Source organism: Hyperolius riggenbachi, chromosome 2 (assembly GCF_040937935.1).
Source record: "Hyperolius riggenbachi isolate aHypRig1 chromosome 2, aHypRig1.pri, whole genome shotgun sequence".
In the NCBI taxonomy this organism is placed as follows: domain Eukaryota; kingdom Metazoa; phylum Chordata; class Amphibia; order Anura; family Hyperoliidae; genus Hyperolius; species Hyperolius riggenbachi.
The window spans coordinates 336,898,794-336,910,889 of record NC_090647.1 but is presented as its reverse complement, the minus strand read 5'-3'; the positions used below and the strand labels follow the sequence as shown (position 1 = coordinate 336,910,889).

Sequence of the window (12,096 nt, the reverse complement as noted above, 5' to 3'; positions counted from 1 at the left end):
TCTATATATATTGGTCGATATTTCTAAGGAAAGTGTCCTTGTGCGATATCCCTTTGATGTGCATACTTTTATTATTTGTGTATGCTGATGTTTTTCTTTTTTGGTTATTCATAAATAAAATAACACAATCTAATCCCTACCATAGTCGTATTGTGTAGTGTATGTATCGTAGTCTAGGGCCAATTTAGGGGGAAGCCAATTAACTTATCTGTATGTTTTTGGGATTCGAAGAAAACTGGAGTACCCGGAGGAAACCCACGCAGACACGGGGAGAATATACAAACTCCTTGCAGATGTTGACCTGGCTGGGATGTGAACCGGGGACCCAGCGTTGCAAGGCGAGAGCGCTATCCACAATGCCACCGTGCTACGCCTGGATCATTTGAGTGCTGCTCCATTTTTCTTTTTGGATTACCATTTCTGAAGCAAGCTTTTCTGCCAATTACTATCACACTGCAAACAATTCTATTATACTGTACAAGAATTCTATTATATTGTATGAGACAAAATGTTCCTCTTAACATCTAGGCTAGGTAATATTAGGAGTACTCAGCAGAATACAAGATAGTCAGTGGTGTCACTTTCTACTAGTTAGCTGCTGGCTGCAGGGTCATGGCGGTGGCAGAGTGATTCTAGCAGGAACAGCCATACACTAGTTCCAGCTTTTGTTTTCACAAGCTAGACTAGAAAGATGAGAAATATTCCAGGTTTTGTTTTGCAGAGTCCAGAGGTTACTTTATACATGTTTTTATGGCACACAGAAGAGTATGCAATTTAAGTGGCTAGCATTGCCTTGAATATGTTTGTATTGCAAATACAGCTGTAACAAAACTTGAGGATGAAGTTTAGTAATGGGCTCTTGGAAAAAACACAAATGTCAAATATAGATCTTTTGTTTATTTTTTTACACCTGGGCAATCTGTCAGCACACCCTGACACTCCTATCAGCCAGTTTCTGTTACGCTGGGAACAGACAATGCAACTTCCAGTCCGGCCAATAGGAATCGCATGATTATTTCTGACCTGCCAAATCTGTTTCTCATCGATAAAGGGATCGATTTTGCAAAGTTATCATCGGAAAATCGATCCCTTTATTGATTAGGAGCAGTTTGGATATGTACACACTATACAACTTCCCATCAGATTACCCGTCGATCGGATGGCAAATTGCATCATGTGTTCTTAGCATAAGACGTTGTGGAATGATCGTTTTATAGCACGCAAAACAAAAGTAATCGAGCTGAAAAACTGCCATTCACGAAGCATTGATCTTTCTCAACAAAAGTGAAATTTCTCTTCGTAATGAAAAGCGTATGTCAAATGAAACCAAAAATAATCGTACGTAGTGTACATTTCAGGCTTGTTTCCACTAGGGGTCATTCTCCACATGTGATTTCAGAGGGTGAATCACAGTTTATTGAAATCCGTAGTTTGCTTGTGAATTCACATGTGGGGGGGGGGGGGGGGGGGTGTAACAGGCTCGTCAGCAGTATTTTTTTGCATTGCGCATTCAAATTTGTATCATCACAAGTGCCAGCGTGCATCACGGAAACACTTGCCAGCACAAGTGGAAACAAGCCCTTAGAATCTTGGTTTTAGGAGTAGGAATATGTCTGTAATTGTTTTTTCTGCCTTTCCATTGCAGGTTGTGCACGGCTGGACAAGTGGCTATCACCAGTATAAAAGGGCATCATTAAGAGACATAACAGCTTGACAGTTTCCTCTGGAGAAGTCTGCATCCTCACCCCTCATCCTTTTACAAGCGTTTTAATAGAGAACGGATGATGTATAAAATAGCACTGTGCTCGCATATGTACATATATTAGGAATTGTATATATTGCATATGACTATGTGTAACTGAGTATATCTAGGGATATACACCAATTTATATTCATATGTGATGCTGATTTGCACTGGCTCTCTATAGTCTATAATATACTATAGCTCCACCTAAAAGTAATAATTTAGATTGTGGTGGATGGTGATAAGGCGTTTACACTGTAGCATTGCTTTCTCCAGAAAACCCCCTATTACACTTGGTGACACTACCTCTCAAAAAAGAGCTTGGTAGGGATGGTCTGACACATACACTTAGCCTGAAGGAATGGTATAAATTGGAATATGATATTCTTTCACAAAGTCTATTGTGTTGTGTTGCAATGAGCAAATATCATCGAATTGCAAGACGATGCAATGGTATTCCTATAGGGCTTCAACATCAAGTGTAGCGCAGTGCTGCAGTTTGACACAGTAACTGTGTAACATGTGCATTTACAGTGGCAGTGAGGCATGCTTTCATTGTAATGCATGCCCCAGTGTATAGTCGCACTGCAACATTACCGCATGATGTGGTTTTTTTTTTGGCTACGTTGCCATATTATCGCAATGAACTCTGTGTGAAAGGGCCTTAACCTTATGACAGGTTTCATTAGTATTGAAAGTGTTGTTATATCAGTTTGATAGGCAAGCTAGAAGGTTGTCCAATCCTCATCAACATAATTACTTTTACGGACTTCTAGGTGGAGTTTTATTTGACTCTCCTAAAATGAGCCTTTCTTTAGAGCCAAATTATACTGATAAAAGGGTTGCTGCAGATTTTTTTTTTTTCTTTACGTTTGTGTTTTCGATTCATTGTTTTGACTGTGTGTCTGACTTTTTATTTGCATCTTCCTGTCACTGTTATGTCCTACATTACGGTAGTCTTGGCTAGGAAGATCCAAGCAGGCTGCATAGGTGTGTACAAAATCAGAGGTAAGAAAGCAGCAAGTATGTGGCAGCACCACAGCCATGCAAATGCTTTTTGATTTTTTGCAGGACAGAATATTAACTTTAATTCTATGTATTAGTTTTGACACATTTCAAAAAATTGTACCAACCCATGCTGCCACTGTGGAGGTAAAGAAAGACCAAGGTTCATATGTCGAGGTATAAAAAGTTCTTTCTCACCTATGCGGTCTGCTCTATCCATCAAGTAAATGGATTCCTCCACAAATACAATGTCAGTGTGTAACCAAGGCCAGGCAAACTCTATAAGCAATCATAGTGATTAATGTAATTATGAGTACTGTATTCACTTTGGAACTGGACATTTCAAATTCAAAAAAATCTATTGTGTAACTGTGCTTACCTACAGCTACATCTATCCAGACAGGCTTAAAAAGGCGCTACTGATTGGCATAACATACAGTTTCAAAATCTTGTCACTTCTTACTATATAGTTATCCTACTTGTCTTTTGGACCAAAATGCAATTCAGTCCCTCCAGTTTCCTCCGCCTTTTATTCTGTAAGCACAACATTTCTGTTTTCAGAGTCAGCTAATTTTCAGACTATTTATAGTTTGCAGATAGAAGCCTTCTCAAATATTTTCTCCTGCAGAGACAAAACAATTGGCAGCTCAGCACTGCACAGATCAGTAACAAAGGGCTGTAGGAGAAAAGGAAACTAAAATTATTAATCCTTTCAATGACTTTTCTTTAAGAATGGTGTGGCTAATACACTGGTGCTGGTGGGGGGAAAATTTGTCTTTAGTTCTGCTCCAAGCTCTTACCACACTGTTAAATTTTCTTCTACCAGAGTTGAGGTCTTACAATTACTGACTATTGTATGTTAACCACAAAGTCCTTCCTTCTTAGGGCTGGTGCACACCAGAGTGGTTCGTTTTATCCACAAACGCAAACTCGGGGGCTGCAGCATTTTTAGATTTGAGGCGTTTCTGCTTCAATGTTAAAGTATAGGAAAGTGGAAAACCGCTCTGAAAAATGCTAGATCAGAGCGGTTTTCCAAGCGGGTTGTTATAGAAGCTGTTCAGTAACAGCTTCACTGTAACAATATATGAAATCTGCTACACAAAACCGCTAGGCATGTTTAGAAAAATCTGTCTAAACATGCCTAGAATCGCTCTGAAAAGCTGCTTTAAAATCCTCCTTGCGTTTTGCAGATCTGCTAGAGGTTTTTGGTGTGCACTGGGCCTTACATAGATAGGGGCAGATTTAGCAAAACTAGTGCGAGAAAAATCCAAACAAGGAAAACAGGAGTAAAACATGTCATACACAGAAACCAATCAAAATCCTTGTTCTTTGTGTCTGCTCCACTTTTGAACCAGTTGTACTTCAATTTTCCTTGCACTGGGAATGTATTCTTGTACCTATTGTTCTCCCTATGTTGGGTCACAACATGGTCACACTTGATTGATTCACTGCAAATACAGAGGGTGGAGGAAGTGAACAGTAGTGCAGTGGGAAACACATTTGGATGATAAAATTGTTTTCCTGTCCACTACCTTTTTTAGGTACACAGTTTTTATATTCACCTGATTGCTATTAGACTTTGCCTTGTTCAATATTAGGCTTGTTTGAGCTATAAAGTTAAACTCAATGCAGATAAATAAATAGTTTAAATATTCATAAATACCATCTGTGTAATCAATCTTTTACTCTTATTTTGTAAATGTGTGCTAAATCTAATGTTTTGTCACCCCAGAGCCACAGGCACCTTTTTTGAGAAGCAAGCAATCACTTCAGCTCTACAAATCCTTAAAATTCATGCCAAACATTTGTAACTTTTTGTGCACATAAAATACAGCAAACCCATAGTGATTCTGACTGAGAATGTCAGATGGAGAGTGCCCTTGAGGTTTCCAGACACTGAATTAGCTGTTCACAATTTGTGCTGTACTACTTGCTCACACAGGAAGAGGAAACTATCTGGCGAGTATGTACTGTGGATTATACTGTTAATGTACTGCATGCTCAGTGTTGGGTACTGTAGTCCATTGGATCGCATCAGATGCACACTGATCGTAGCATAGACTTACAATTGCAGTGCGTTACTGCGTGTTAAATTGCCTCTAACATCGCACCACAATGCCCCGCTGTGAACGTAGCCTAAAGTTATATTTCAGAGTGCCTCTTGGGGCACTTTCCACAAGCGGTTGATAGGCAGTGAAGACTGTCCAACTCACAACTGCTTGCTGCTGCCTGGCAAGTGCTCACTGAGGGCACAGTTCAGCTGCCTGTGGAAAAGGGCCCTTTACATGTTTGGGGAAAGATACTGATGTTCATTCACATACACTGAATCATAGCTAGCATACTTTTGCAGCTTTTTGAGGCAGTACAAGTAAAATTAACAAAGACAGTGTTTACATAGGATTTGGTCTATAGCATTTTTTTTTTACCCTTTGCACCTATTCAGTTTATGTTTGGTGAGAACAAGTTCCAGGCAGTAAGGAGTGGAGATTTTACAGCAGGCATGTAAAGAGAGCTATCATTTCCCACTGCCAACTATCCATTAAATTCCTTCAAAGGTGTATTTGACACTTGGCCTATGACAGGTGCATTCCTCTCTCTGGAGTAATAGTTGTCCATACTGTATGCATATTATGATATTTCAATGTGATGTTTTCCCTGCTGTGAGGTGCTATGTGAGGTTATATTTTGTAAGGAATTTAAGTTATTTTATAAACTGTATGAATGGTGTTGAATGTTGGGCTCTGTCAATATGTACACAGTTGAAATAAACTTTATTGTTCAAATTTGTGTTACTGTATCAGAACTTATTTGAGAAATGTTTTCTTTTTTTATTTTGTTTTACAAAAACACAAATCTGTTTAATACAACTTTGGGGTGCATTTACAGTGGGACATTATTGACCTGTGTTATAAAGTCATTATTAATGCACTGTAATGTTAAGCATATGAGACATTCACAGTGCGACGTTAATGTCTCGTTGTAAATGTTGCGTTATAACGCATTGCTGCAAACGCATTTGCATTGCTGCAAACGCAGACGTTAACAGCTACAGGGAAGCGTACTTTTCATTGCCTGTATGCTTCACTATCTACTGTATGCCACAGTAACGCAGCATTAATTTTTTCTGCGTTGTAATGTTGCGTTGTGACTTTAACGTCGCATTACAACGCAACGTCCCACTGTGAATATGCCCTCAAAATATGACACAGGGTCTGAAGTGCAGCATGTATTGGTTCCCCACATCTACTTCTGTAGTAAAGATAGTCAATTAGATGCTTATAATTTTGAATTGATGGGAATGTTAATTTTTATGCAATTAAGCATCGTACACGCGTACAACGCATGATTCCCAGCGGGGATCAGGATCCAGTCCCTCCAGTGACATTGCAGGGCTAAGGCTGTACAGATTCAGCCCTAGATTGCAGGCTAGTGCTGTGTCCTGTGGGTGTCCTGAACACTGAAAAGCCAAATAGATTGATGGATTATGCAAGTGTATGCAGCTTGAAATTAGATCAGTTTATTTTAAAAACAAACAAACACAATTTTCTGAGTTGTGCGCTCCTACCTCAACCAGCATATAGTCCACACACAAATACTGTATATGTGAAGATACAGTAAAAGTCTGCGTGGTTAACTACTACTAGGTGTGTATATCCCTTTAAATAGCATAATAAATTAATTAAATAGTATGGCACTCAACAGTCAGATCAAGGAACAAGTCCCTTCTAATTTATGAAACCGTCCCATATGTCAATCTTCAGAATATTCCTTCAGATGAAACGACTAATAAAAAAAAAAAATGCGCTCACCAGAACTCTTAGCCGACCTTGATTGATCAGTAAAACACACTTTTGGCCCAGCCAGCAGAATTCACTATACAGCGATCCAGGATACGCTTTCTCCAATCATGGGATGGAAAGCAGCACTAAGTGTAATACCATTTAATGCATTCAGGGTGAACCTCCACACCATCAGTGCTCCCAGCAAAAAACTGTTCACCCAGTGTGTAGTCACAGGCACCAATGTATAGAAAGCCGCTGACCAGATAATGTGGCTGACCAATGCAGACCAGCAACAGCACTTTCTCAAATCCTCACAATTCTATGGCAGCGGAGGAGAAGAGTTTTTAAAGCCCAATCTACACGATACGATTCTTTGTACGATTCGATTATGATTCTATTTACGATCCGATTAAATCCGACATGTCCGATCGGGATTCGATTCAATTCGCCATTGCAAAACCATTGAGAATTGAATCGAATCCCGATCGGACATGTTGGATTGAATCGGATCGTTAATAGAATCGTACAAAGAATCGTATCGTGTAGATGGGGCTTTAAGGGGAACTTCAGCCTAAACAAACATACTGTCATTAAGTTACATTAGCTATATTAATTAAAATAGATAGGTAATATAATCTCTTACCAACCCGGTTTTAAAAGAACAGGTTTTAAAAGAACAGGCAAATGTTTGTGATTTCATGGGGACAGCCATCTTTTTGGTTAAAAGGAGGTGACCGGGAGCATGAGACACAGTTCCAACTGTCGTGTGTCCTGATCACCCCTCCCAGCTGCACATGCTAGGCTTCAAATCTCAAAAAAAAAATTGCACCAAAAACAGCAGAACGAGAACAATATCAGCAATCCCATCATGCTTTGCACAGCATCGGGAAAAATGCCCGGGCAGTTTTCTTCTGTGCAGCTAAAAATGAGTTTTGGATAAGAAAAACAAAGTTCTGATGCTGTGAAACTGTTAAAGAAACACCAAGCCTTTTCAGTGCTGCTGAGTAGATTTTTAGTCTGGAGGTTCACTTTAAGGCTGGTTTCACAGTGGGACGTTACAGGTGCACGTTAGAGCAGCCTGTAACGCACCCCAACGCACAGCAATGAAAAATCAATGGGCTGTTCACAGTGCCCACGTTGCGTTACATTGTAACGCAGCACGTCTACATAACGTACTGCATGCAGTACTTTACACGTGGCCAAGCCGCGTTAGACTGTTTGCACATGCTCAGTAGGGTTTTTTTTTTTCATTTTATGGGCGGAGAGGAGGTGGGGAGAGGCCGCTACGTAGCCAGGCACATGGCTACTTATTATTCACTGCACTTGCAGTGTTTACATCCTGGAGCGGCTGCGGATTGGCTGGCAGACCACGTGATGCGGAGAGCTCCTCTCACGTGGTCTCCGCAGTGCCTCCGACAGAGCAGGCGCACCAAGAGCTGCTTGTAACGCGGCTCTTGGTAGCGTCCTGCTCCAACACCACCAGGCGTTGTGTTAGGGGCACGTTATGCGACCATAACGTCCCCTAAAACGCAACGTCCCACTGTGAAACTAGCCTAAAGGTCTGGACATGCTGCCATAGAACTGTGAGGATTTGAGAAAGCACCATTGCTAGTCTGCATTGGTCACACACATTATCTGGTGAGAGGCTTTATATACATTGGTGCATGTGAGTGAAATCTGTTGTAGTATGTGTATTAAAGAGAAACTCCGACCAAGAATTTAACTTTATCCCAATCAGTAGCTAATACCCCCTTTTACATGAGAAATATAATGATTTTCACAAACAGACCATCAGGGGGCGCTGTATGACTGATTTTGTGCTGAAACCCCTCCCACAAGAGGCTCTGGTACCATACGGTACTCTGGGCAAACTGCCACAATGTAACAATGTTCACAGACAGGAAATGGCTGTTTAGAGCTGTCTGTAACAGCCAAAACAGCTAGGAGCAGCTTACATAACCTGCCCACAGTAAAAATGTCACCATGTAATACATGTCAGAATGTGAATCTGGGAGAGGAAAGATTTTACAATGAGCAAACACTGCCTAAATCATTTATACATAATTATGGTAAAAATGAAGCACTTTTTTTATTACATTATTTTCACTGGAGTTCCTCTTTAAGTTAGTGTAAGCAATCAACCAAATGGTTACTCACTCTTCTGGTTGCCCAACCTGCAGCCAAAATAAATCGCATGTGGTAAAGGACCGTCCCCACTCGGCCTTTAAGGTACAGGTGTGGTTGCTTCTCCCAAAAATGTTTGTGGTATTTTAAAACAAAACTCTGGCCCCCAATAAAAGTATTAAAAAAACTGCTTAAAGGGAACCTAAACTGAGAAGGATGTGGATTTTTTCCTTTTAAAATAATACCAGTTGCCTACTCCTGTTGATCCTGTGCCTCTAATACTTTTACCCACAGCCCCTGAACAAGCATGCAGATGAGGTGCTCTGACTGAAATCAGACTGGATTAGCTGCATGCTTGTTTCAGGTGTGTGATTCAATTACTACTGCAGCCAAAGAGATCAGCAGGACTGCCAGGCAACTGGTATTGTTTAAAAGGAAACATTCATATCCCTCTCAGGGTAGGTTCCCTTTAAAGCAGACCTGAACTCAGAACATCCTCTGCTCTAAAAGATACAACAGCATAATAACCTTTAAAAAAATTATTTGGCACAGCTGATATAAATCTGCAGTGTGTACTTCCTGCTTTCATGGAAGTGGACATATTGTTAACATCCTGTGTTTACAAATTTGCTGCTCTGCCCATGGCAGTCAGCGGACACAGGTGAGAGACCAAATGACATCTTGTGATGGGGGGAGATTAGACAGGCTAAACTCTAAATACATACAGGGTGCATTTATGTTTTCCTTCCGTCCTGTGCGAGAGTTCAGGTCCACTTTAAAAGGAGGCCAACTATAAGCTTGCCCTCAATGATGAGACGTTCAAAATTTAGACAGTTTTATTGGGAAGTGTAAAAAAAAGAAAAAAATTAGCTCTAACCAAGACAGTGCTATTTATACCACACCATAAAACCTTTTGTCCTTACAAGTAAAATTGTCTAAACTTTGACCGTTTGTCATCATGCAAGGTACGTTTTTTGTTTACCTTCCTTTAAGTCTTTTTTTTATACTTTGATTAGGCGCCTCCAGTCACTACTGGTAGCTACATGTATGGGCAGTGGGCTTACATGCAGCAAATACAGCGTGCCATTACAATTTGATTTAACAATTTGGGGACGAGCTTCCTGTCAAAAATTAGTGAAGCTGTACTAAGAGGGATATGGAGGATGCCATATCTCCTTTTAAATCAGTAGGAGTTGCCTTACGCTTATGAAAGAGTACAGAGGTGCCAGCAGAATAAAAATAGTACCAATTCTAAAACCAATTAAAATGTGGGTGGCAAGGGTGGACTCTTCTACCCAGCAATTAACAACCACTGTGTATAGTGAAATAAATGTAATTAGTACTCCAAAAAACAATATGCAACGAGTTTCACGGGTTTCACGCTTCCTCAGGCAAAAGTACAAACAGGAGTAACTGAAATATAAATATAAAAAAACACATGTAATACAATCTCAAAAAAATAAAATCAATAAACAACTTAAAAAAAAAAAAACAACAAAGTCTGAGATGTGTGTAATCACCCATCACAAAAACTACAGAAGAACTAGAATGCCTATGAGATAATAAATAGCCAATAATGGGCTCTATTCTCATGGGCTCTATGCGGTAAAGTACATGCGGGAAGTTTGCGACCAAAACACCGCCAAGTTCACATTCTCAAAATGTTCCGCACGTTTTTTCCACATGCGGTAAAAGTGCGGGATTCATGCAGGAAAATTTCCGCAAAAGTCGGTATTTTCCGCAATAAAAAAATCAATTCTCAAAACTGTTCAGGCGCATCATTTAGTCGTTATTTACCGATTTATTTCTTTTATTTTTTATCACCTACAAGTAGTAGGTGATCTATTCCGCATCCCATTGACTTTAATGAAGTCTGAAGGCTTAAACAGAATCTGTAACATCAAAATGTCCCCTGGGGGGTACTCACCTCGGGTGGTGGGAAGCCTCAGGATCCGAATGAGGCTTCCCACGCCGTCCTCCGTCCCTCGGGGGTCTCGATGCTTCCCTCTGTACAGCGGCGATGTAAATATTTACCTTCCCGACTCCTGCGCAGGCGCTCTGGTGGCTGTCGGCTCCGAAGTAGGCAGAAATACCCGATCGCCGTCTGGTCTGCTCTACTGCGCAGGCGCAAGTCTCCGGCAAGTATTTCCGTCTAGTTCGGAGCCGAAAGCAGCCACAGCTCCCCCGCTGGAGCCTGCAAAAATAAATATTGAATTGACAGTCGGGTCTGTCGCCGGCTGTTCGGAGGGCTGCAGCGAGACCCCCGTGGGACAGAGGACGGCGTGGGAAGCCTCATTAGGATCCCGAGGTTTCCCCCACCCGAGGTGAGTACCCCCCACGGGATCTTTTTGATGTTACAGTGTCTCTTTAAGGGCTGTGCTTGCTGGACTTTGACTTTTTTTTTTTTTAACACTTTTTCATGCGACCTTTTTACCGCATGTTTTCCGCACGTTTAATGGCTGTTTACGCATCTTTTTCCCCGCATGCAGAAAACATGCGGAAAATTAGTGAATGTGGAAAAAATGCAGAGTTTACCGCTGGCGGAAATTTAGCAGTAAAATTTTGCGCTGTTTTTGCCTCTTAGTGGACTCATTGGACCCAATGGACTCTATTCTCAAAGATTTTCCGCATGCGGAAATGCACTTGCGGTAAATTCCCGACTGAAAAAAAAAACCATCTTGACATTCACAAATGTTTACGCATGAAATTTACTGCATGCGTAAAACTTTACGCATTAATTACCCGCATGCGTAAAAAATGCGGCAAAAGTCGGTAGTTTCCGCAAAAAAATCCAAATTCACAAAAAAGAGGCGCCTTATTTCTGACTTAACTACTGAATTTTTATCACCTACTAGTACTTGGTGATATATTTTGCTTCCCATTGACTTAAATGGAGTCTTGAGTGCTGTTTGGTGGTCTTTAATTTTTTTTTTTTGGACAAGTTTTTTTATGCAACTTTTTTTCCCCATGGTTTCCGCATGTTTACTATGTAATTACCCATGTTTCCCAAATAATTTTACGCATTGTTCCCGCATGCGGGAAACATGCGGAACATTTTTAGTGAATGTGGAAATTTTTCGGTGTTTTCCGCAGGCGGTAAGTTTACGACCAAAAAAACATTACCGCACATGGTTTTGTGAATAGAGCCCAATGTGTTCCAATAGCCAATGAGATAAATGGTCAATTATGATAAAACATGTTCTGTAGAATAGAGTAAAATGCATGTTCTATCTAGAATATAAAATGTTCTATAATATAAAATAAACTAAAGTTCAACTATACAGCTACCAAAATACTCATATTGGGTTTATAATAGCACTATATGTTCACCACTAAAAGACCTTCCATATGCATATTATACACTGCAAAAAACATTGGCAACAGAGCCCGTTCAGCACATAGCGTACCATTTTTCATACATTGTAATCCACCTGGTGGATG

At 40.5% G+C, this 12,096-nt stretch overlaps 1 protein-coding gene across 1 annotated transcript in view; it reads left to right on the top strand.

Annotated features, from left to right (window-relative positions):
- Nucleotides 1-5,532, top strand: part of SMIM29 (small integral membrane protein 29) — a 48,980-nt gene extending 43,448 nt beyond the window's left edge. The window contains exon 7 of the mRNA XM_068269391.1: nt 1,646-5,532. Coding sequence (XP_068125492.1) covers nt 1,646-1,714 — 69 coding nt within the window. The 3' untranslated portion in view covers nt 1,715-5,532. The remainder of the gene's footprint in view (nt 1-1,645) is intronic.
- The last annotated feature ends 6,564 nt before the right edge of the window (nt 5,533-12,096 follow it).